General features: G+C 42.1%; 1 protein-coding gene across 29 annotated transcripts in view; it reads left to right on the top strand.

Moving 5' to 3' along the window:
* The first annotated feature begins 21,725 nt into the window (after positions 1-21,725).
* Positions 21,726-27,049, top strand: part of tcf7l2 (transcription factor 7 like 2) — a 90,513-nt gene continuing 85,189 nt past the window's right edge. For 6 of the 29 annotated variants that reach the window (XM_020605014.1, XM_020605003.1, XM_020605005.1 and 3 more), the window contains exons 1-3: positions 21,728-22,352; positions 22,493-22,559; positions 22,734-22,858. In XM_020605014.1, coding sequence (XP_020460670.1) covers positions 22,164-22,352; positions 22,493-22,559; positions 22,734-22,858 — 381 coding nt within the window. In that variant the 5' untranslated portion in view covers positions 21,728-22,163. Of the gene's footprint in view, positions 22,353-22,492; positions 22,560-22,733; positions 22,859-27,049 lie in introns of all 29 variants that reach the window. The other 23 variants (XM_020604988.1, XM_020604994.1, XM_020604984.1 and 20 more) reach the window with 9 other exon arrangements.

Below are 27,049 nucleotides of genomic sequence, written 5' to 3'. Positions count from 1 at the left end.
CCTCTTCTTCTCTTTTTCTTCTTTTTTCCCTTTTACTCATCCCTCACTCCCCCCAGCTTTTTTTCTTCCCCTCTGTCCAGCTCTCTCTCTCTCCACCTGTCCATCTTTCTTCCTCGCTTCCCTTTCTTTCTCTCCCTCTGAGCAGCGGGTGTCGTTGGAATATGAACTAGATTATTCATCAATGCCCCCCACGCTCCACTACCACTCCCCCCATTTCGCTGATTTGGTTTTCGACAAGCGTCTCACAGCAGCAGCCTGAGGATGAAAACTTGTCAAAAATAGGTTATATCTTATTCCAAGGGGCAACAATAGCAGCAGGTACAGACACCTTTTAATATTTAATTTAGACTGGTGTTAACCCTCCTTAAGTGACTGGAGCTGTGCCTTCCATGCAGACACCAGGAGAGGAACACTAGGGGGAGGCGCACAAGAGTGGAGAGCCATTAATTATTTGATGTCTGAAAAGTGATTTTGAAGCTTCTGTTTGCCAGAGAAAGGATCGAGCCTTTGAATGTCCACATTTATTTTCTACATGAACCACGTCCTCAGCATGACTGCCCTGTGAGAACTGAAACATCTCCGCTCAAATCACACTTAGATCCTTGGTCCACTGTGCCTCGCTTGATACCGTAATGATAACGCAAGTGATCATATAACGATGGTTTTGGTCTCTTAGTTCATCTGTGGAAATGCACCATAGGAATCATCTTTTACACCACCACCATGCATCAGTCTATCTCACTAATATCCCTTGTGCCCATCTCAGTGCTCATCCCTTTCTCCCTTGTTTTTTCTATAAGGTTTACATAAAAGTTTTTTTTTATTTAAAGCCCGTGATGCACCATGATTACAGAAAGCCAGATCTTTGTCAGCCATTTAAGATGACAAGGGAATCTGACAAGCATCATTTGAGCTCTGTCCCCTGGTGAAGGGTGGGCCTTAAATGGATAAACAGCTCCACTGGTGGGATCACCACAGGAGGGTGTGCACTTCATCTCTAGGAGTGTCCACGATGGTGCCACCCCTCCACCACCACACCACAGCTAACCAAGAAAAACCCTCAATGGTACTGTTTGACAGCTACAATGAATCTTCTACTGTTTCAGCACACCCAGAAGCACACATGCACTGTTGCATGTATGGTGGCTGTCCCCTGATAAAAAGACACACACACAGTGCTCACACTCTACTGAAAGGCTCTTAGAAGAGGAGCCATGTTCTCCGTTTGTACATGCCACCAGCCTTAGCAGAATGGCGTTCTTTCTCCTCTGCCATTTATCTGTCTTTTCTTTCGCCCCCAGCAGTGCTGTCGACCATTTTACTAGTGTTCAAGCTCACAAAGAAATGACAATGCTCCCTATTATTTGTGGAAGTTACAGGGGCTGCAGCCATACATACATGAACGTGTGTGAGTGTGCATATGCATTCAGCATGTGTCCCTCTGCGGTTGGAATGGAATGCTTGCTGTAAAAGATTATGTTGAATTGTCTGCAAAAATATGTTTGTGTCCATCTGCAATGGCCGTATGGTCGACCAGGACTCTAGGACACGTTGTTCCCCTCAGACCTCCAGTATGATACTGTGCTGCTCATAAAGACGACCTTAATGATCTCTTTTGGTGTCAGCGGAGATTAACATCTGTCATTAAAGCAGTTCTGTGTCTTGACAACCAAGATGCCGTGTCATAACTTGCACTGCCTTTCTCAATTGGCATGTTCTGAACACGCAACAACCAGATGGGGGAGCAACCTAGCTGAGTCCCCAGGTACAAGGAGGTAAATCCATGAGCCGACATCTTGAAACCTATAGCATCTTTAAACCTGTTTGATTTTCATGGCACACATAGGCTTTAGCAGAAGTTGGGTTAGAGCTCGGCTGAGCCAGGCTAACCCACTCTTTCATTTCCATCTTACCTTCTGTCTCTCCCCCTGTAGAATACTACCACAGCCTTTGAACTGAAATTAACTCTTTACCACTACAAAGAGATACAGTTGTAACCAGCAATGTCATTTGCATGATAATGGGGATGTTGAAGAAAATTGAAGTGGTTTTAGTGGCAGTGGTGTTTTTATTTTTTGGCTTTGTTTTGTTTTTTTCTTGTCAGTATTTCTGTGCCCTTTGCCCTGTTGATTAAATTGCTAGCTGTGACCTACCATATGCAGATTAATGTAGAGTGTGCCCAAACGGATGTCAGTGGTGATCATTAATGAATTTTTTTGGCCATGTGCTGAGTGCATTTCTTTGGTATCAGATGACTGGAATGACACGAGCAAGAGGAGTGAGCAAATCACTGACTTTTTTTCTATGTTCCTGTCTGTTTTAAAAGTGAACAAATGATAAAAAGAGACAGAGAAATGAGCACGATGAAGGCCGGGTTACCTGTGAGGCACTCAGTGACTTGGACGTTCAGAGAGAGTAGGGTTTAGTTATGATTTACTTTGCATATGGTGTCTCAGCAGACACGATTCTAAATTTCCAACTGGGAGGCATCAGTGGAAGAATCACTGTCTTTAAAAGACGGCCTGCCAGTCACACTCCTCCTGTTGCTGGAGATCTGAGCGTACAGTGATAACCCACGACATCTTTCTGGAAAAACGGAGAGTCGATCAGCTTTGATGGAGCACATCCGCCATGACAGGCTACTGAAGAGCTCACTAATGAACTGGGTAGGAGGGGAAGGGGGGCATCGCTTAGCATGACGGCACAGAGGACAGGAGTGGGGGTTGGATGGACAGATGGATGGATGGAGAAGGTGTGCACTTATTTGCAGTGAAGCAACATCATCTCCTAGACATGCAGGAGGATAGAAGCATGGCAAGATGAGAGGGAGCCATCAATGTGTTTGTATTGTCTGGAAATAAAAAGACAACCCCTTCAATACCCCCAGTAGCCTGTTACCCACTCCCCCGCTCAATGCAACCTCCACCTCAGATGGTTAGTGGCAATTAAATATTTATAAGCGGGCATCCAATCCCAGAGCTCGCCGGCCAGTTCTGTCCATGTAAGCCAGGAAGTGGAATTGGATTGTTATGGAGGCGGGGGGTTCAGGACAGTGTGTAGGGTCAGTTGAATCAGGAGTCCAAAGCTTACAGAACCTGTATGAAGTCCTCTTATATCCCTCCGCTTCTCAGAATACAGTGCCACACTCACTACACACAGTACATGAAAGAATCCTGCTTTGTCCTCACCTGTTTAAACCATTTTCTCAGACACTTTTTAACTGGTTTAGAAGTTGGAACAAGCCTGCTATACTTTACACAAGTCCTATTTACTCAGATAATTTGTTCAAATTCCACATTCTGAACCAAACCTTCCCTGAAACATGTAGTACACATCCTTCTCATTCCGCACACATCCTTTCAAACACAAGCTGCATCTCCTAAACACACACATACATACACTTAGACTTTCACAAGCTGCATCTCCTAAACACACACACACACATACACTTAGACTTGCACAAAGCACACCCCTCTCTATTGAGACATATGTGGCAACAAAATGCACAACTTTTCGTTCATCTCAAGGACTTGTGAGGGCCCCAGTGAACTGAGAGGCCATATTGATTTTCTCTCTTTTCATGCTGTGACTCTGGGATTACCCATTTTCTCATTCATTTTTAAAGACAACTCGTGAGATTCTTCCTTCCACTTTTTTTTTCCTTTTTTTTTTTTTATCCCTGACCCCCCTATGTTTATCCCTAACACATATTCCCATATACACACACTCCCCCACCAGCACAGTAGTTGTACCCATCCCTTTCCCTCAGCCAAGTCCCTCCTTGACCCTGAAAATTGTAATTCAGCCATAGATCACAGCTGCTGAATATTAGGGCTTACAAAAGCAGTTAAATAAAATATGTTGAAATCGTCCGATCTCAGAGGCCACGGCAGAAATTCTAATCAGGTGAGCGAAAGGGGAAGGAGTCAGCATGGGGATTATGGGTAAAGCGAATTGTCTGGATCCACTGGGCAAGAGTGAAGAGCTGACAGAAGTGGGACTGAACCCAAATCATATATAACCTTAACACTGTGTCATGTCATGAAGGTTTTTGAGATATTTGAGCTTTATCATAATTGTAATTTTTCTTAAACTTTAAAATAAAATTGAGACAATATAATAGGCTACACACAACCAGTAATTCCTTATGCTTCTGTTTGAGATAAAAAGTCATTTGAATGAAACATAATTTCAAGTAATCAGTGCCATACTGTTACCCATAATTAGTACCAAAACCAGCATTTCCTCCAGCCAAAGGTCTCTAAAGTCTGCAGCTTCTCGTAACCTGCAGTGTCAACCAAACTGTTTGTAAAATAATTGCATCTCTGGGTATTAATGCACTCATTTTACACTAAACAGGCCAACAACACGTTTGGCCTTTGGGCCTTCCTTTGACCAGCGTAGGAGGGGGTCACAAAATTAATTATTCTATTGGCATGCTGTTAAAGTGAACTGCAAGTTTGACCCATGTGAGTACGATACATGGGACAATGCTGCTTCAGATTATCAGATTTTATGTACAGTAATTTTCCCATAGTGCAAAGAAAAACATTTCCAACATAAACTGCTGCTGCTAATTCAACATAAGCAGCTTCTGAAATATTTATATAAGAATGTTTGTTTGTTTTTTTGAAGGCAGACGTGCACCAAAATAAATATTCCTTTAAGTGAACATGAACGTCATGCTACACTGATGTGATCAGAAAATCATCAACTTGCCGTTATATACAAACATGTCATGAATGTTCTGAAAACTTTGTGCCCCTTTCCACTAGTGAGCAGCTTGGACCTCAGCCACATGTAAAATGGCCGGACAGTCCGGAGAGGGGTGATTGATCGTTCTTCAATCCCTCAGCGGTTCTCCAGACTAGGAGATGCTCCATTACACTCAGGGATCAAAATGCTGAACTCACACACTCCCATCCAGAGAGAACGAAAAAAAACATGTCCAGAGACCTTCGGCAGGCAAATTCTGCTCACCACCCAGCAGTTTGGTTTGTGCTTTGTCTTTGGCAACCAAATAATGCATTCCCCCTTCATTCTGTCATATCTGAGCTGGTGCACAACAACAGCAAAGCAAATGTAAATGAGCATTTTCCTCTCTTGAGCCACAGAGATAGAGGCAGAATTTGAACATATCCTCATCTGTATAGCACAGAGCTGACCACTTCCAAATGAAGCCCAGCGTGGTGCTTAAAAGCAAACACAACTAAACTGAGCAAACCGCATCTTTTTCCAGACATTTGGTGGTATAGAAGATTGACAGAAATCGTCTTTGTTCAGTTACACCTACACAGATTGCTATCATGTTATGAACGTTATGTCTTAAAATGCAAATGCAGCCTCAGTGCACAAAACCAAGTATTTGTCACTTAATGGTGGTTATGTAAACAGCTGTTTAATGTTCAGGAGGAGTTTGAATTGCATTTTTAAAAGTTTGAATTCTGTGAAATGGAGTTTCAAAGCAGGTGGTATATGTATAAAGATAAAATGTATTTACCTGTTCAGCGCCTTCAACTCCTCCTTGCTTTTTGCTGCAGTGTTAAACCACCGTTAAGGTTGTTCACGCTGTTAAGGCTGTTACTAATAGTTAAGGTTGTCTTTCTCAGTCCTGCCTTTTAAGAATGATTCAAAGATTCAGATATCACATTGACCACTTTGATTTATTTAGGATTAACATTTTGTTTCTTTGTGTAATGATACTGTGAACGAAGGCGACAGTGGTGCGGTGGGTAGAGCAGTCGTCTACCAACCAGAAGGTTGAAGGTTTGAATCTTGGTGCCATAATTTCAAGTAATCAGTGCCATACTGTTACAGTTACAGTTACAGTTTGGTTGACACTGCAGGTTACGAGTCCACGTGTCGAAGTGTTCTTGGGCAAGACACTGAACCCCCCCGTTGCCTCCGATGGTTAGAGCCATCAGTTGAGTTGGCGCCGCAGATGGCTGCCATCGGTTCTGTACCAGAAACAAATTCACTGTGTGTAACATACTTGGCCAATAAAGGTGATTATCCTAACTGCTGCAAGAACAAAAATGACTGGATCCAAATCCTCTGTGGACAAAGGCACCTTCAGTGTTGTCTCTTAGGAAAAGGATTTGCTATAAAGGATTGATGGCTGAATAAATCAAATGCAGAATGCTGTTAATGCCTGCTCATTTTTGATTTGATTGGGTGCAGGCAAAGCATTTGTGGAGCTACAGTATGTAGAGGGTGTGTCAAATAGTGAGGAGGGGTGCAGGGGCACGGAGTCTCCGGGGTCTTCACCCCTGTGTGGTCAATGCACAAGCTCAAGTATTTTGGAAATGTACAGCCCAGTACAGAAATGATGGACTGAAAAAAAAAATCTTTTTCATGACCTGAATAAGGCAAGTTGCTTATTCAAACCAGACACTGTTTGTGCCTATCAAACCAAATGTGATGTTCTTGTATGCTGAGCTGATGGCAGTGGTTGAAGGACAGAACATTTAGGAAGAGAATGATCTTACAGTTGCACACATCTAGTGCCCTTCAATGGACACTTAGAATAGCAGCGCCCATTCAAAGTGGAAATGTCGTCTCAAGTGGCGGTCCTTCTCCAAAGCAGGACAATGGGATGGAAAAGTAAGTAAAAGCAGATGATGTGTAAATAGGTACTTGTTATTGTGAGTATCTGCTGTAACATAATGAACACAGACTGTAGCCAGAGCATTTCTCTCTTCTTTCTGGCTTGTAGTGTTATGGCCTTGCAATGGGGTTTTCTCTGCTAAAGTTGTTTTGCTGTCATGTTTTGAGATCTCATAGACTGGATTCAGACATCATTGTTCTGCTTTTCAGACAGTGTGGATCTCACAAAGGTCACAATTTTTGTAGCAGAACATAATACACAGTTTTCTAAGAAGTAACTGTCATCATTGACTATGGCAGCCAAGCTATTAAGCAATAAAGTTTCCAGGTTGCTGGACAATGAAGGTTCCAACTGGTGGATTCTTTGTGGCCCACCCTATCCCAAAATTCTTTGCACACCAGCAGAGGCAGAGTGCACAGCAGCTGTTAAAGTTACTAGTCTCAATGCAACGGTAAGGGCAGGAACAATTGGTAGCTAAATAGGAAATCCTCCGTCTCATTCTGGTTCAGCCCATGGTTTGGCCTTCGCAGTCTAGAAACTACATCTTATGTTCCTTACCTGTTGAGTATAGCTTTAAATTCCATGACTGTGTACATGAAGCCATAGCTGTGAGAAGTCCACAGGCCTTATCACATGCGCACTGTACTGCCTTATTAGGGCACTTTCAGACTCAGCACAGGCTGCTGATGGGAGATGTCCTGTGTGAGGGATCTTTATGATGAAGCACCATCTTTTTGTCTGATTTTGAGAGTAAGATTACAAATGTTCATTGGACTGGCCTCAGGAATAACATTGCCATACTGAAACTCATTGACTGACCAGAGAAAACAAGTATCATACCAACTTTAAACGTACAGCCACAACTACAAGAGCTCCATTAACATCAAGAAACCAAAGTAAAGCAATACCTCCTGGCCAGAAATGAAATCGTTGTTTTACATGTGATGCGCACTGGCACTCAGCCCGACAGGGTGGTGATGAAGCTGAGGCCCTCCTGGTTACGCTATGTCTCCTTAAAAACAAAAGTCCCCCAGCGCAGCTCCAGCTTCAAGCCGATGTGCTATAGGGAGCCGAGGTCACAGGTTCATCCGTCAGAGAGGCTCCTCGCTGATGGATGGCACTCAGAGCAACGCACGCCCAATCCGCTGTAGCCCTAACTGCCAAGAAAGGGCCTTTGCAGGCAGAGAAATAAATAAATAAACAGTAACATCAAAGGGATGTTCAAAAGAAAAACAAAGCCTGCACACGTTCATTCGTAAACACACACACAACTGCGCCCCGGCTCTCTCGCACACATCCTGCGAGAGAGAAAAGAAAGGTGGAGGGAAAAAATACAAAGGACTGAACGCATACACATAGTTTACTCTCCAATGACACTCGACTTGAAGAAAATCAGGACAAAACAAGGCAGAGTGGCAAAAATTGGAGTATTTGATGGTTTTGAGTTTCATGTTGAACAGGCAAAAAACAAAAATTCAATAAAAACTATAGGCTATAGAGTTTCAAGGTTTTGGTGAAATCCACAAACACCCACAATAATCGTCATTCTCAGTTTTCCAGTGTCTCACTGAGGGGATAATCTCGTACCCACTGGACACAACTATGTCTCAGTGATCATCCATCAAACACTTAATGTCACAGTTCCTCTAAATAGCTTAAAATATGATTACTGTGTCTTTTTCAGTCAATCTCAAGAAAGGGCCGAAACTGATAATGAACTGATCAAGTATGTTCTGTGTAGCCAAAGCCTGATAATTCATTCGTCTGTGCCATCAGCAAGCCACAGCTTCTCAATGGGCAGCATATGCTCCTGTACTGCAACGAACATCGGAGTCAGTCTCTCATAGACCATTGCGTGGTAGCGCACCAAATCTCAAAGTGACAGTTCCTACAATCTACTGTACTGAACTGTTTTAGGAAACTTTGCCTTTCTTTTAATTGAATATATACATCTTAAGCATCATAATCTGAGAGCAACATACAGGAAGGAAGTATGAGGATGGACTAATGCACTGCTGATATTTGTCTTTTTTATGGAATTTGTCTCTAAACCTTGCCAACCTTATGCTTCAAGTAAGATATATAAGTACACATGCTTTTTAGTGATGCTGGTTGGGGCTGAACTATAAATCTGGTCAGACTCAGTGGCACCATCGACTCACATGGAATCACACAAATGTAAATTCAGGTTTTGTTTGAGCATGTTAAATAATTTACTGGAGCATGTGACCAGTTAAGGGTTTTTATTTCATTTGTTTCTCTCTGCTGGGATTGTAAAGGAGGACCAGCAGGACCACCACAGACACCTATAAAACTCCTTGTAAAAAGTTGCACGAGGTAACTTCATGCATTCATCCATGAACAACACTGAGCTCAGGAAAGCTTACCTCTTCGAGGCCCTCAGGATGCTATCAGAGACAAGCTAATGTGTGACTGAGTTTGGGCTCAAACTTCCAAAATGTGCAGAACCGGTTTTCTTTTGTGATGTCAGTTTTCACTCCTTCGATTTTGGAGCCACGCTCAAAAAAGACAACAACATAATTTACATTTATGACAGTCAACTGGATTCTCTGTGTTCTTCTTTGTCTCCTGTATGTGATTCCTGGGAATTGTAGCTAAATGTTATTGTTTCCATGATCGTAGATATAGGGAACCGCGAACCTCAGTAGACTGTGCGCACTTTGGTCGGTTAGGGAGCCTTGCTTGCATGGCCTTGAGTTAGTCAGCATGGGCTCATCCCATGAAATATTGAGGAAGCTGGAAAGGCTGGGCTGGGGCCTCATGTAGGGGTGTGTGTGTTTGTGTGTAAGGTGGAGATTGCCTGACGGTGGAAGTGGTGGATGTTGTGTCAGTTCCCCCAAACCAAAACAAACTCCTTAGCCCCCTAGTGTACTTCTAAAATCTGAAAAGTGGATTGCAATACACTTTCCATTGAAAACATACCATTCCCTTCTCTTGTTTCCCCCCTCACACTCTCTCCCTCCCACCTCTCAGACTTACACACATGCACACACCAACAGGGATTCCTAGATTTAATCTCATCCTTATTCCCGTACCCTTAATCTTTTTATGTCTTTACATCTTCATTTCCCCTTGCAATCTTTCTGATTATTCTCCTTCACTTTCTGCTCTTTCTTTTTCACTGTTTTCCAATCAGCCAACAGAGCTGCTGCTGTAAGTGTGTGTGTGTGTGTGTGTCTAGTCAGTCAGCGAGCTGAGCTACAGTACAGACAGTTTAGTACAGTTGAAAGAACACATCAGACTTCTGCCCTGCTCTCTCTGAGGGCTGATAATATGGGCCCTTCTTACCTGTTAGGAGCTAGTGAGCCGCTGCCCCTCCCTTTAAATGAACTTCAGAGGGGGAGTCAGATTGACAGAAACACAGAGAGATCTGCCCCGTTTGACTGGCGGTCCTGTCAAGGTGAACCCAAGGTGCTCTCTCAGGCCTGTGCTGCTTTCCACAAGGCTGCCCCGCTGAGCTGATTGGGTCTTAATGGTACAGTAATGACCAAAACAAACTCACTCACATGTGCACACACAACCTCACTATTGTCTCAGCCAAGGGTGTGTTATCTCAAAAGATTTTAGAAACTTAAAGGTCTAAGCCAGCTAATTTAGCAAGTTAACATCAGTTGAGCTTTCCTATTAATCTCTGTTTCAAAGTATGTGAGGGAAATATAAGGCTGAGTCTAGTAAAGGTTTGAGAAACCATTAAGAGTGCATGGTCTCGTTTTCCTCCTCTGACAGATTCTGCATAGTAATAAAGGCGAGGGGAAGCCTCTCTTTAAGCCTCAGCACCTTAATAGCCTGTATGATGACACTTTATCTATAGTTTGTGCATATAATCACCAAACTAAAGGGGGTGACCCCAGGGCGTGGGTTCACCCGCTGACATTTGACATCTTTATAATTAACTGGGAAGGTCTAATCTCTGCCTTCAAATGACACGTGGCCACATTCCATTTAATATGCTTATAAGCACTATGTATTATTCAAATATGTAGATGAGGCACCGTTAGAAAACAGACTTTTTGACACAGGTTTTCCTCTCCTGTCGTGGTGGGGTACGGGGCCACTGGTGGACCTGCAGGGATCGGAGAGCAACAGCCCTTCTGAAATTTTCATTCCCTGAGAAAAACAAAGTTTTCTTCTACATCTTCTTTGTCTTAATACTAGGGTTTGTATTTAAGTTACTCAGGAAAGGCACTTTCAACACTTAGTTTTAAGCACAAAGGCATAAAATAACCTTATTACACTTCTTTCTTTCTGCTGCACGACCCTTTTATCAAGCCCTCATTGCTCTATATAAAACATCTTTGAGACAGGGACGGCCTGTGTGGATGTTTCTGAAGAGTTTTAATAGTTTTGATCGGAGATGTTTGGCCTTGTCGGCCATCTTTAGACTGACTGAAACAGTGGAGGTTTTTAAGGTTTTTATGGATGTTGGCTGTAAAAGGGCTGAAGAAAAAACCTCTTATGTTCACTTTTGGCTTGAGTTACTTTTGAAAGGCTGGTGGTCGTTGGGTCGGAGGCTTCAGTGAGCCGGTAACCACTACATGAAGCCCTCAGTCCTCACCGGAGCCTTCCAGCAGCTGCAGCAGCGTCTTGCCACATTTACAACCATATATCCTCTCACTTTAGGGAAGGAATGAAGTCAAACTTACATGAGTAGTGTGTACTCTGTCTAAAATACTATTTATATTTAGCCTTTTGTTAAAATCCATATTCATGAACCACTTATAAATTAAAAAAATCAATAGCAGACTACAATTATACTGTGGGGAGATCATAAGGTCTTATTGTTTGGAAATATGCAACTATACACACACAAAACAAACATAAACCATTGTAAATTTATTGTAATGAATGCATTAAGTTGAAATATCATTACAAACACAAATATTGATTATAGCTTGTCTTTTTTTAAAACACAGTTGTTACTTGTAATATTATTTTTTGCACAGTTTAACTATTGAAAAGGTGAAAAGACAGTAAGTAAAATGATATTAAAAACCAAAAGATAAACAAATGTCTGCTGTATTTGCCCCCCCCCAACCCCCATTTCAGGCTTATCCCCAGTTTGCTATTTGGCCGTTACGGGGTTGATATCGAACGGCATCGAATCACCTTTTTTTGTTCCTTAAAGGTTGTAAACATTTGTAAATGAGTGTTTGCATGTGTTGAAGGCGTATTAGATTTTTTTTCCTTGGTGTCCATGGGGGGCTCGCCTTCCCTACCCTCTCGTCTGCCTGGAGCCTGCCCCCAGCCCCACCAAAACCTCCCACCGAGCTCCCCTTGTCTCTGTCTTCACCTCCCAGTTCTGTCTATCCAGCTCACCATTGCAGCTCTTGTCTCATGTCGCTTTTAACTGAACTGTGGGCTTTTTTTTTTTTTTTTAAAGATATCAGCACTCTGTTCAAGCCTTTGTTATTCATCCTGCTCTTATTTCTCATTTTTATGTAGCTTATTTGTTCCTTCTTTGGTTTACTGGTTCTTTTACGGGGGAAGTGTTTTCTTCTTGGCTGTTTTAATCAAACCCACAATATATAGAGAGTTCAGACAGTTTTCATTGCCTAATAGTTCTGTTGTTAACTTCAGCTGTTGATTCCACATCAGGAAACTAGTCTCCTTCATGAATCTCACGGATGTTTTTCACCTTCCCTCTGCCCACATGTACACTCTACTTGCCTGGGTCTCAATTAAAAGATATAAGGTAGAACAAACAACATAATGCTAAAAGCTTCATTTTGTTCTTGGCATACATAACAGCTGTTGTGTTAATTGGAGTCATGTAACATTTCAAATTCAGTCTTTCATTTACATACTTTTTTTTGAGATGTCACACCTTAAAGTTAGTTTTTATTTTGCACAGTGGATGATACAGATTTGGCCACTTCTTGTTTTTTTAAATTATAATGATGATTATAGCAGCACTACCTTAAGTTACATACTGTAACTCTTAGCTTAGCTTAGCATAAAGACTAGAAGCAGAAGGAAACAAGTAGCCAGACTGTGTCTGACCACAACACTGAGACAGACGACCACCCCTCAGTGCAACTTAGAATCATCACCTAACACCTAACTGTTGCTGTGTTAGTGTCCTGATGCCAGGGGTTCGCACGCTTAGACACAAGCAACATCACTGAGAATCTGATTACAAAATACCTGACGGAAATGATGTGCTGTACAAACATGTGTGGGACGCGCACAACATCTTGTGCATCTGTTCACGGTGCACAGTGTGCACTAACAATTCCTCTTCACAGACACATAAAGAGAAAAAACAGAGGAAGGCAACAGGTCTGTTGGCAGCACATATTGGCTGAATGATTTATTACTTGCCTCACATCCACCTGTTGTTTTTCATAGGGCCTAATTAGAAGCCTGCTGCGTTTGTCATAATGTAACGTCACTCACACAAACACAGGGGCGGTTGTGTAAAATTTGATTCGCCCAAAATAAACAAGGTAAGAAATATTTACCCGTCAGCATCATCCATGTGAGGCAGCGGTGCCAAACAGCTATTTTGGCCCCTGTATCACACAGTGCTAGAGCAATGTTAACCTTTTAGCTCACCCTAAATTTAACAAACAGGATGTTTCTCCCTTTATGCCCTTTTCTCCCACTGTCCTCCTACTTTCTCCCACTTTCCAACTCCTTTTTATCACTTCACCTTTTTATCTGTCCTCTTCTCCTTCTCGCTGTCTCTCCATTTCTAGGCCCTGCAGATTGTCACTGTTATTTACCAAATATAGTCTGACAAAGAAGAAGTGGGATTTTTTACTGATTGAAGATCAAAGTAGTAAAGTCTCCTCCTCGAAGCCCGCCCCTTCTATTAGCCGCCCTTAAGAACAGAGGAAAACATCAATTTCTCACACATCAATGGCGGCTTCATAATCAATTGAAAAAGACACTTGTATGGGGATGCAAATCTTATCTTTGTCTTATTAGAGCTTTTAGAAGATGCATGTTGGGATTTAATGTTATGAAATAAAAGGGGGTCGCTTTTTTAATCTAAAGATGCAGAGGCGTTAGTAATGGTCGAAATCAAAGCCCAGAGACTGTGGTAATTACTGGAGGAGTTTGTCTATCCTTATTAATATTGATCAAATATTACTGTGATCTGATCTTTGGGCTTATGATGAATTTGGAAGGTGGCTAACAAGCACAAAGAAGAACATGGCACTAGTTTTCCTTCACAACAACCACAAGCAAATATTCATTTTCTCCTTGTTGAGATTCTGACAACAGAACAGAGTAATAATAGGGAAAATGTTGTTTGGTTTTAAGAATAAACTGATAAAATACACAAAGACTTTAGCCTCACATCTTTCTCTTGTGGCCATTTTTCTCCATTTTGCCTTTCGCTTTGAGTCATAGCAAGATGATGCACACTTGATGCTGTTTGGAAAAGACAGTTGTGTCAAAGGGAATTCAAGGCTGCTTTTTCACTGACCTGATGATGATGCACAGAGTTTTAAAATGGCCTTAAATAAGCTGATGTCCTCTAGGTAAGAGGGATGGAAAAAAACGCGCCGGTTCATTCAGCAGCAATGCTGCGGATGATCACAGAATGTTAAAAGAGCCTCATTTTGAAGTGTAAATAAGGCAGGCTCAAAAGTGTTGCCGGTAAGAGCGCAGTTTCCACACAATACCTCCCAGGTCTTAGAAAGCTTTTTCACATTAAGTGATACTTAAGTGGCAAACAAAGACATCATTTAATGACCTGGAATATACATCACGCATCATGGGATCACGAAAGGTGTAAAATTCATTAGTGTTTATTTATTTCACTGAAATTCATATATTGAAATCCTTCAGCTATGAACACATAAACAAAAAAGCAAGGGGGCTGTGCAGCCACCCATGTGGAAAGCATTGATCGCTGCTCTTTTAAAGCCTTCAGGAATCTATTGGGCACAAAACTTGGCCAATTGATTTTTCTGCATTAATTTCTCAATTAGGGTCTTCGAAGAAGACCACGAGGGCTGCAGCCAAAAATCTCTAGTTGCGGCCGAAGCATGAAGCTTTGGGGCCTTAACGTTTTGTATGTATGTGTGTGTGTGTATACGTTGTGTCCACAATATCAGATTTGCCTAACACAGAGCTATGTGTATGATTATGAATGATTTTGGGATCAATTTTCCTTTTGAAAAAGGAATACCTGAGAGGTAATCAATATTTGAACCAACTGTGCCCTTAAACTTCAGACACTCACATCTGTCTATCAGATCCAAACATTCAAACAAAAGGCCGACAGACCTTTAAGAACAGCTGTGAGTGTACAGTGTGTGTCATACTGACAACAAAGAGCATTTCAACAAAGAGAGGAATTACACCACCAAATGTTCTCGTTGCTTTTCACCGTCTGCTTTCTTACTTATGTTTCTACAAAATGTATCTCGGTCTGTGTCCATTTACTTTCCAGTAGATGGAGCTTTATTTTGGACAAATACTAGAGTTACAAGATCAAGGCTAGATGACAGCAATATGTTTATGGTGTAGAATGTGAGTGCTGCTCTAAAACTGTGCTAATTCCAACCGATTTTTAATTTCAACATTTTACACAAAGTTGTTGTACAATCTCTGAACCACACCTTTCCTGTTTTACCTTGACTATAAGTATCGTATCTAGTGAGGTTCAGTGAGATGTGGTGTTACTTAAGACTGTACACTTTGTGAGGTAAATGTAATTTACATTTGTCTTGTCATTTTATGTTATTTCATGCTTCTATTCCGTTACATTTCGGATGGGCACGTTGCACTTTTAACCGTGCTACTCTAATTTGGCACGTTTAGCTACAGTATTGTTACAGTTTACGCTCAAAACATACAGCCAGTTTGAATTTTTCCAGATGTTAAACAATCAGTGAGGCATCACTGATATCAATCCAATATGCTCATGTAATAACATAACACACTGAAACATCATGTTGTATAGGAATACTTTTAGTTTAGGAGTTTATATACATGCAGCTATTGTTCACAGTCATGACGATGATGAACTAATTTTATTTTTGAGCTGCTGTTTTCCTGTTCAGACTGGTGACCTGTCCAGGGCGTACCCTGCCTCTCACCCAGTGTCAGCTGGGATTGGCTCCAGCTCCCCCCAACCCTCTGCAGGATAAAAGGTATAGATAATGGGTGTTTTGCTGTTCTCTTTGGCCACTATGGCAGCAATATGTGGCTGCAGAGAAGGGAGCCTTTGCATCAACTATAGCACACGACTTAACCATAAATGATGTTTAGCTTTCTTACAAGTCACATTACACAAAGAACATAGACTGATGTTTCATTAACGGGCTCCTCTTCTATTCTGTTAATAAAACCAAACGAACACAGCGTTGCTCTGACTGGTACTGAGAAGCAACTCATTTGACTTAAGGTCACGTCTTCATTGCATGGATTTTTAATAAGTATGCTTGTAGAGTGTTGAAGATGCAGTCGTTTCTCTTTTCCAAGATGTTATAGCATTGAAAGAGAAACAGGTGCTTATTCTTAGCAAATGAGCAACTGTGTCAAATTCAAATGAAAAAAGTAGAAGTTTCTTAGATCCCTCTGTGTGTTTTCATTAGATTTTCTGTAACAATGTGTGCAGAGCCTTTTCAATGAAAATGTGTCCTTCACTACATTAAAGTGCCTGAAATATCTTTAAATAGACCTAAACCTAGTCAGTGACACTGGAATTCAGTCAGCATTTCTATGACTACGAGCATATATATTATGCCGTTTAAGTAGCAATGAATGTGATAAGTAAAGCTCAAAATGAATGCATATACAAATGTGAACACAAAACAGTCAAGAAATGATTAAAACTTTGCTCAAAACTCGGCCACACAAAGACAAGCTTAACTTTATCACGCACATAATCACTCTTGATTCATTCCCCAAAAGGTCAGCTTCCCCTAGCTGTGATTTTAATTGTGACCTTGCGAGGAGCTTGAAGAAGCCACAATCCCTCCTTTTACTTCTCTCACAATTAGACCTTCTGCTTCCTGTTTGTGCAAGGACCTTCTATGAGATACTCTCAGTCCCTTAACCAACAATCAGAAAGTTTCTCCCCATTAAAACTGCATAGATGTGGAGGGTCCTGCATACAAACCTATCAGAGAAAGGGAGCGTTCCAGTGTGGTCCTCGCACACAAAACAGGGCTCAACAGGAAGCCACTCTCTCAACATGTGTCCTGTGCATCTACTTTAAGCTTTTATTTTGGGAGTGAAGGTTCAAAAATGCTCTGAGGTTAAATTTGTTGTCTGACTTTAGCTTTAGTGGCACCAGCTGATTGAATAAACAGCTCAAACTTGTCAGAATCTCGCAATCATGACTTGAACCACAGAGAAAATTACTTATATCCATCTGTTCACAAGGGGTCATAATCTTAAGAAGAACAGCCGTGGGGTTTATCTGTCTGTGATTCCGTTTCTGGTTTAATTACACAATCGGTCAGTGATTTTCTGTGTGATAAAACCAACACCATGCTCAGTCATGCAGGTACCCTGAAGAATAAAGGTTCCAGTCCAGTGACAAACACAACATACATCGTCTCCTCTCCAAGTCCGGAGACAAACTAATGTATAAAAATCTCCTTTAGTTCTCTGACGGCTGATACATTCACTGATAAACCAGTGTGAAAATGTGCTTTAAACCACCAACCTGCTGGCCTGGATACCACTGACCTCCAGGTAACATTTACCAGCCAGCAGTGGCTTGGCTTGCCTCTCCCTGCGAGATACTGCCGTGACGGACAGGTGAGAGGTTTGTGTGTGCCAGCCTGCAGATCTGCAGCCGCTGAGTACATAGGTTACCTTGTCTCTCAGGTGGACTTCAGGACCCGACTCGGACCTTGATTAATGACTATCACATCCATTTCTCAAAAATGCTCGGCTGTTTGTTTTGGAAGCAACCTCACGTAGCAGGCCTAATACGGTTCCCACGATGCTGTGCGGGTGACTTCTGGAAACACAGCTCCAATACCTACAGTGATATGAAAACTAGTGTGCTTACATTAATCCTGAGTGTCCAGGCTATTCACAAGAAAACTCCTGATCCCTGTTCATGGGATTTTTGGGGGGATTTTGCATGCTGAGATTTGAGCTGTTTTGGTTATTGATTCATAAACTTTTAGCCTAATGAAATGCTTGATAAGCTGTTTGTTATATTAGTTGGAATGTCTCAGGGGGCAAAATATTGATCTTAGATGAGTGCGGAGTCACCGGCTGCTGTGCGTCACTCTTTGTTACACTGTTATTCTCTTTGTCCGCTGTCTTCAATTTACTTTAGTTGTGGATTATAACAACTGAAATAAAATCATTTAATTGATTATATACTGTACATTTTTTTAATTTGTACTTAAGTACAGTACTTGAGTAAATGTCTTATTTTTATTTTTTATTTAACCTTTATCTTTCCAGGAAGTCCCATTGAGACCTAAATGTTCTTAGTTACTTTCCACCACTGTCCCTCAGACATGAAAAAGATATTACCCTCGCCCTCAAAGCTTTGCTCATAGCATATTCCTTTTTAAGGACTTATGAATGTAATTCCTGTATGCAAATCTTTTATTTTCACCTGTATTGTGCTATTGTGTCAAATGATGAGCGAATGCTGAGGGGCAAGGGAGCAGAGACGCTCCTCTTCTACAAGTACAATAAGAGTAAAAATACATAAACATATACGTCTGCAGTATATACAGTATGCTGTACGTATGTAATGATGTCGTTTTTCAACAAAGCATTTCTTTCCTGTATCACTGGCCTGATGTATAGAATACAAATCCCAAGCCAGCAGTGGCTGAGCAAAGATTTGCACAGAGTGGTTAAAATGCACAAATGTTCTGCATAGTGAACAGTGACATACTGAATTTAACAGGCACAGTAATAAGCACACGAATCAAGAAAACAGAAGTAACCATTGACACACAAATGCAATCTTTATATTTGTTGCCTGATTTGCTTTTACTCTAATGAATCATATACAGCATGAAACAAGTCTTTTCATAATCAGGTAAATCAGGCCTTTATTTCTCCATCCTGTCCATTCCAAAAAAAAAGAAAGAAAAAAAGATGGAGACCATTAGTCTACATGTAATTATGGCTAACCTCAGCATTGTCCTGATGATAGAATTTACATGAGCTGTACCGACAATAAATGGCGAAATGCTTAACAGCATCTCTCCCAACAATAGAGGAAATTTGCACTTGACTAAATGCAACTAAAGTTAAATGTTACATTTCACTTATTATCACGTGAACAAACGTCATTACTGGAATAAATCAAACCACAGTTGCCATAAAACAAGGCCATTCTTGTGAGGAAAAAAAAGAGAAAATGTCCAGTAGTAATGTTAATCAGCAAAGAGAGACCTTTTAGCTGGTATGGTTGGCAACAGGGGTGCATGATGGGTAATTAACTGTTTGCAAACACGGGGACGTGCACTGTGTGCTGCTGCTACCTCCCCTATGAGAGATGAAACAGTGGTGTTGTTCACTGTCTGGATTCTTCAAATCTAGTTCTGGGAGGATTTTTGCAGAAGTCTTTAACCAAGTATTGTGCTTCTTTAATCAGACTAAGAACAGTTGGAGGGAACTTTCATTTAGCTGCATACTGAAGCTGCAGAAATACACTAAACCATAATCAGAATTTAAAAAATATCTAGGCTATGTATAAACCAGACAATACAGAGTATGTTAATTTAATTGCGCAGCTTCTATTTCTTTTATTTTTCCTTTTAAATCACAGGATCTGCAAGCATAAAACATATAGACAGTGGGATTCAGAAGATGATGAGATGTATTGATACCAAACACTTTGTATGAATCAACTGTTATGTCAGTAGACTCCTGAATTCAGATCAAAATGTTTATTGTGTAAGATGCTTTCTGGAAAAGAGTGCCCCCCCTAAATATTTAAAAACACACGACATACGAACTAAATTAACTGGCACATGTTGTACACATATTGTAAACATTTCTATATATATTTCAGTGCAAATATAAATGTATTTGGCTGCTTATTTGCCATCAAATATGTCAGAACATACAAGGTATCCAGCACTTTCAAATGTGCTTACAGAGCACAGAGTCCTGTGATCAGACACTGCTGCTGACTCTCCTCCATGCTCTGAGACATGGAAGTGCATGGATGAGAAAATTCCCTAACCACGACTATATATAGAGCAGAGGTGGGCAAACAAAGCCCATAACAAAAAACAGAAACCTGTGCGTGCTACTGCTCCATCATCCAGAGCAGCAGCCTATCATCATCTTATTAAAGGTGTCTGTAGATTAGAATCACCGGGGCGGCATCAGAGGCAGGTGTCCCCATAGCAGGCGAGATAACACGCTGCCAGTCCCCGGTAAACTCTCAGGTGCCTGCTGAGGCAATCCAGTGAGGGGCCAGCTTGGAGCTCCTCTGCTTTGGTCTGGTCGGTGTGGGCTCAGGTTTGGAGGGCCCCGAGCGGCAGGGTGCCTCCTCTTCCACCGGCTGCCTAAACACAGACGCACTGGATAAGAACCAGAACCAGCGATCCCTCTCCCTTCCTCCCTGCTCCCTACCACCGCTGGCTGGGCTGCAGCCAGTCAACGCAAACACTGCTCTCACCTCAGCCAGATATAAAGCGCATCAGTGATCACTGTCTGCTTTCATGGTGTTGTCTGGTCTAGGTGTGTTGGTAGGCAGATTCACAGCACTTTGGTGCTACACTGTGCACATAATTCCCCATCACAGCTGTTTGACAACACCGCTGAGAGCGGATACGGAGAAATTAGTGTCACAGTATTTGTTCTCACGCGTCTAACTGCATGATGACATTAAAAAATAGTTTTCTCCAATCAGCACTTCTATGTCTCGTTTTGATCTCTCAGTGATATGTTTTGCTTGAAAGGAGCCGACCATGTTGCAACAGAGTGTAAGTGTCACCTGAATGTACGTTTCAGCTTTGTGTCTCTGCAGCTACATCTGAAATTCATTGTTGATTTTGTGATTGCTCCGTCAAATATTGGCTATAATAGAAACTGCATTTCCAGAGCCGAGGAGATAAGGTTACTAAATCGCTGCTGCCGGGCTCATCTCATAGACATGCACGCACTAACACACACACACACACACACGTGCACAGCCCTCTTGTTCAGCTTCAGGGGCTTTCTTTCCCAGTTGCTTTTATATACATTTCAGGTGAACAACTCCATTTTTTTGGACTTTGTTTTAGTATTTTGTATTTATCCCACATTAATCAGCTTTCACTCAGAGGACCCTGTTGAATATTTTTAGCATTTTTCTCTTTGTTGTTCCATTTTTGTAAAAAAATATAGTTAATTATTAGGGCAAAGTAAATCAGTAATGTCTCACATTGGACAACTTGCATGCACCTTAAACTAACAAAAATTAAATAAGGTATTGTTGATGTGTACTGTGCTGAATATTTGATCATTTCATGGTCAAATGACATTTTCTTAACATGTTTTTAATTAATTGCAACGCACACTACCCACATTATCACATATATGTCTTTTTAATGTTGTATTTCTATATAAGACACAGAATTGGAGCATCCAAATCTGCATCGGCTATTTGTGTCCAGTTTGGCTGCTGAGGGAGAAGTGAAAAGTAAAAAAACACTCTGCTCTGCCAGTGAGGAAATTCAGGTTGGTCCCAGAGGACATCACACCTGTCAGGCAAGCGGGATGCAATAACACCTTCCATCCCAAAAAATAGATCTGAGGAAACATTATCTAATGTAATGAAAAATAGATCTAAGGATGTGACAACGCAGCTTGGTGTAATAGCTTTTATTCTGCTTTGATAGGCCTCTAGTATTTAGCAAGAAGGGGGACAGACACAAAAGTAGAGCCTGAATGTGAAAGAAAGAAAAAATAAAACAACTTTAATTCAAGCTACAACTTAATTTGGCCCCAGTTTGACAGACTGGGTGGGAACAGTGGAGTCAAACTGGTTGCAAACAGCCTGAGGAAGTACCCTCTTTTCATTTTTTTCACCGGGAGACCGCCCATATGTGCGTTTAATCCACATTTGCAAGCAGCTCCTATCTTCCTCCTATTTTACCATCACTGTCCTGCTCCCAAACTGCATTTTTCCTCCTCACATGCCTTTCACCGCAGTCCTCCGCCGGCTTCCTCCAGCCTCCCTCTCTCTTTCTCTTTCTCTGCCCCCTTCTCCTTTTTTCCTCCTATTTATGAAACGTCACTTCAAGTCCCTCCCTGTTTGAATCTCATTAGTTTCTTGTGTGTTTCTCCCTGTCAATAATCCTGAATCCAGACTCTCTCTATTTCCATCCCTCTCTATCTGTCAATCAGCGCCGCCTTTGAACTGAAAACCACTCCGACCAACTTCAACTCACTCAATCCGAGCGGCTCGGCTCCTTCTCCGGCTTCCTTTTTCTGCCAAGATTCCCTTCTTTTTTAGTTTTATAGCAACCGCCAGAGCTTTGGAAAACGCCAATACAGACCCCAAACTTAAACTCGGACTTTCTAGATCACCGAGATCAAGGGTTTAAAACTTTGTGTTTTGCCCCCTCCAAAACATTTTTGCTCGGGAAAAATGCCGCAGCTCAACGGCGGTGGAGGGGACGATCTGGGTGCAAACGATGAAATGATTTCCTTCAAAGACGAAGGGGAGCAGGAAGAGAAAATTTCGGAGAACTCCTCGGCAGAAAGGGATTTAGCAGATGTCAAATCTTCTCTTGTAAACGAGTCGGAAACGAATCAAAACAGCTCGTCGGATTCAGAGGTAAGTCGGTCGTGCCCCAGCTCTGTTAAGTCGGGGGCCTACATTTCCTAAATTGTTCCACTAATAGACTTTAAAAGAAAGGTAACTGTCGCCCGTTGTGTTAACCTTAACGCAATCCCTGTGTTTCGTTGCATTTCAAGGCGGAAAGACGGCCTCCGCCTAGATCTGAAACTTTCAGAGACAAAACGAGAGAAAGTTTAGAGGAGGGTGAGTTTCTGTTTTATTGTTCCACTCTTTGTTTTTCCTGCACCATGACATTAAATGTGCCTGACGGAGGGGATATCCTCCGCTTTGTTCCTCTAATGCATATTCCTGAGGAAAACGCAAAGTTTTAAAGGCCACTTTATAAAAAGTTTTCTTCTTTCCCCCCCGCCATGTTAGCTGCGAAAAGGCAAGATGGAGGGCTGTTCAAGAGCCCACCGTACCCGGGCTATCCATTTATAATGATCCCCGATCTCACAAGCCCCTACCTCCCCAATGGATCACTTTCTCCGACAGCACGCACAGTAAGTTCATTTATTTACAAACTGTATGTGCACACACACGCTCCTCACACACACACACACACACACACACGCTCCTCACACACACACGGGCTCCGAGCAAGACACGGAGGCAGCCAGGCACGGAGTGTTGTCACCCAGAAGTGTTGCTGATAAAAATGCAGAGGCAAGTTTTGCAAATTCCCCTGAAGTGTACAGTACAAAGGCATGCATGTCCGCCTGCAGCGCCCGGCGCGTGCTCGTCCCGTCCAGCAGCTAACATGCTAACAGTGCTAAGCGGTGTGAGGACAGTGTTTTTCTGGCAGGTCGTGCACATGACATTTTTTTTACTGATAAGTGCATGTTTTGGAGCCACTGAATAATGCACTTGGCTTGTGTTTGCACAGCCTCATCAAAAATGCCCTTTTTTCTCACACAAGCTGCATGAGCATTCAGACCTTTACACTGGCTTGCTGACATGCTGTAAGCAGTGTAGAGCAACGTGAAACCACACAAATAAAAACACCATGCAAATGAGCTTTTCAAAGTGACTATATGTATGTATGGATATATATATATAATATATATATGTCTTGTTGGATGGAAATGAATGTGCAACGCTCTGCTGTACTCTGCTGCATGTGTACCATCTTTACTTCTAATGAGAAATCCATCGCCTTTAAAAAACAAAGCACGTGCCTGATAAACCCATATTTATAATAAATTCATGTTATTTATTTATTTATACAAAATCAGCCATGCTATAATTATGCACACTCACTCATTTGCTCAGTAACTCACTAGTCCCACTGCGCAAATCCTTAAGCGGCATAATTTTCTCAACCATGGGTGTTTTTTTTTTGTTTTTTTTGGCCCCCCTTTTTTAAACGGTTGCAATATTGTCTGTGCTTTAGGACCTGTCATCTCATTTTACAAGGTTAAGGCAAAGACCAGGCATTAGGAGATGTAACCCCTCGACCCCGCCACCAGCTCAGCTCTGCCTAATGAAACTGATATTCATTAGCTTAATTTTTTGTGCGCTCTGCACACCTTGGAAATAAATACAGATCTGAAACCTAATATCTTCTTTTGTGTTTGACACTGTTTCAGCTTTTTGAGTTCAACACAATCACCCAGAGCTCAACATGAAATTATGTTTGCTGCGTTTACAGTTCTCTCTCTGTGTGTGTGTGTGTGTGTGTGTGTGTGTTATATAGTTAAAAAGATGGGATCATTCCTGACTTGTGCACATATGAAAACATTTAGCCATTCTCTCAGTCAGCCTTGTTTTCACTACCCGGCTGGTATGTGGAATTAGTCACTCATTATTCTCATCAGTACTGACACAAACACACGTTCACAACAAAACACATGATCTGAACTGAAGCATTTCCTTGTTTCAGTGGCAGAGGTTTCCAGTTTTCTCTCTGACTATCACAGTACTCTGCCCTGTATGAGTCCGTGGAGCGCTCGTTTTATTGTGCTAGAAAGGCAGTAAATTGTGTAGTATGACTGAAGGATGCTGCGGCGACACAGCGTTGACCTTTGCTCTCTGAATTCCACTCCTGAAATACAATTTTCCGACATTTCCACAACTGAAGGATCACTTGTGTTTTTTAAAAGCATGGTACGTGATTTGTTACCTGTTGTTTATTTTAGTCTCAACGCCACTTGCTTATAGATGACTTCATTACAGATGTGAAACGTTGCTGCTGACAGTTGGGAAGGTGCTTAATTAGTAATAATTAGACAAGATTTATTGTATCTGAACTCACAGATGTACCTGAACGGTGGCTGCGGCTGAATGTGGTTTTTGGTGGTGGGCTTCCTTCTGTGCAGCCTCAGCTCCCGCTGTCTGAAGCGCCCTGTGTGTCCAGCCATTAGAGCTTTGAAGTCAGCGGTCACTGTAATATAAATGTATTAGACTTAAAGCTGGCATAAATAATTCACCTGGACATTGATTAGCTGTCTTGCTCCCTAACATGTCACGTGAGGCACTGAATATGACTGCTAGTATTATTGGAATGAGACTTTGTCTTGTCATGAAAGGCTTTGATTTTCGCTGCTTTTCGCTTCATTTCTCTCCTCCTGCTCCTCTCGGTTTGGGCGAAGCTGGAGCGTATATTTTTAGGATGTGGTTTTCAACATCTAGGCCATTAAATCTGTATTTTTTATGTTTAATACAAATTGAGATTTTTGGCTCCTGTATGGCACCACTTTCAGGTATTTCTCAAAATAAAATTCGGATCAGTTTAGATTTTCTTCCCAGTCAGTTGGCACTGATCCTGATCTATCTGGGCATTTTACCTTGTTACCAAGAGTTCTGGTTTTTTTGCATGACTTGTGGGGAGAAAAAATTCCTGCATGTGGCGGTGACAATAATTTGTCTGACCCTTGGGAGCCATAAGCAGTAAGAATTTGTTTTTCCTACCACCTAAGTCCAAGGAGGCTTACAATTTAGTATCATTTAACAATTTGACATGACGTTGTGCCCGGGCTTTAAAAGTCTCCCTGCCCTCGTCTCCTCCTCTTCTCTCCCTGCTGTCTCCCTTCTCCCTGCACCTCATACAAAGGCCTGCTGGATCACTGGGTGCAGGTTGAATTGGAGAAGTGGCCTGGTTCACCCCAGTTTTCCATCTCCTTTCACTTTCCCACTGTTGCCTTTGCTCTCTCTACCTCTCTTCCTCTCTCTGTCTACCTTTTTGTTTCCTGCCGGTGCTAACACGGGGCTTGTGAGAAAAGGTGGCGGGTTAACTCCGGCACTGTGGGCTAACATCACACCTCAACAGGTCTGGAGACACAGAGGCTGAGCGAGGGAGAGTGGGATCTGGGCAGCCAGCTCTCCTGCACCGGGGCTGCAGGGCCGTAAATCCGGTGGCTTTATTTACTGCCTCTCGGACTTATGAATGTTAAGATATTTGACGCCACCCCTGGCCCCATAATTCTCCGGGCCTGGAGACTTCTGGCGGAGGTTTTGAGTTTCAATGTGTAATTACAAGTAGTTTTAAAAAAAGAACAAGAAAGTAGAGAAGGTGGAGGGGGTGGGGGCAAAAGGATGATGAAAATGCAACGCCAAGCATGCACCGCTGTGTTTAGAGTGAAAAAAGACGCTCTCAGAACCCGTGGCGATTATCCTCCAAGACAGTGGAAAGGCTTTGTGTGGTTGAAACAATAGCTTTTCTCCCCTCTTCCCCTCTTTGTTTCAGTTGCGGTGTTGTACTAGTTTTGCTCACGTTGCCTCACGATCAGCTTTTTAAAACATGCACCCACTTTTTACACAGGCTGACTCCTTTATCAGTTTTTATTTTAGGAGGAAATAAAGAAGGATTTGCTGGTCAGATTATTGTAATGAACATGCAGAAGTGAATGCAACACCACCCCCTTTGTGCTCACGTGCACACTTTGCTGTGGCCTTATCTATTATAACTGACACAAGCAGACAGTATCTTTCCTAAATGTGGCAGCAGTATAAGCATAACAATAGTATATCATATGGATTATGTCTGTTCAGCTGCTGTAAATGGATTTTTGGCTGTGACAAGAGGAAAGATAGTTTAATGCGGATTTAAGGGATAGGGCCCACACCTTATCAAATTGGCTTTACATGTTAATAGGGCCTAATTGGTGTCTGCGGGGGGTTTCGTGGCCCGACACGGCTGTATTTTGTGCCCCTAGCTGCAAAATGCAATCTGAATTTAGTTGGAAGGTTGCGCTCCTTTTGTCTTGCAAATCACTTTTGTTTACAAAGTATGGCGGAAGCAGCTCCCGCTTTCTTTCTCTCCCTCCCACTACTCCTTTATTTGCTCCCGCCTTTGCTAGGAGGGGGGGGGGGGGGAGAAGATTTTATTTTTTTGCTTCGTCTCAGTAAACCATCAGAAAAAGTACAATCTGCTTTGGATTTGAGGAGTTAAGTTAAAGAAAGGGGGAGGGGGGCTGGGAAGCAAAGTTTGGCACCATTAAACTAAAATTGGGGCCTGCTAGACATTAGCAGTGCACAGCACATTCTCGGGGCTTAATTAGTCCAAACTGTAATTGTTCATGGTCTGCCAATAGGAGTAATGCTCAGGAAAAGTGGAGTTGCACTAAAACGGCCCAGGCTTTTTAAAACAATAAATCACTCGCATATTTGTGCCGTGATTCAGATGGAGGCTCGACCTCTCCCATCTCGACATGTGGTAAATTGTAAAGTCAATGAATCGCAGATGTAGGGGTGGG

This window comes from Monopterus albus, unplaced genomic scaffold, assembly GCF_001952655.1.
Source record: "Monopterus albus unplaced genomic scaffold, M_albus_1.0 scaffold69.1, whole genome shotgun sequence".
Lineage (NCBI taxonomy): Eukaryota > Metazoa > Chordata > Actinopteri > Synbranchiformes > Synbranchidae > Monopterus > Monopterus albus.
Note: the sequence above shows the minus strand (reverse complement) of the source record. Positions and strands in the feature narration are given on the sequence as shown.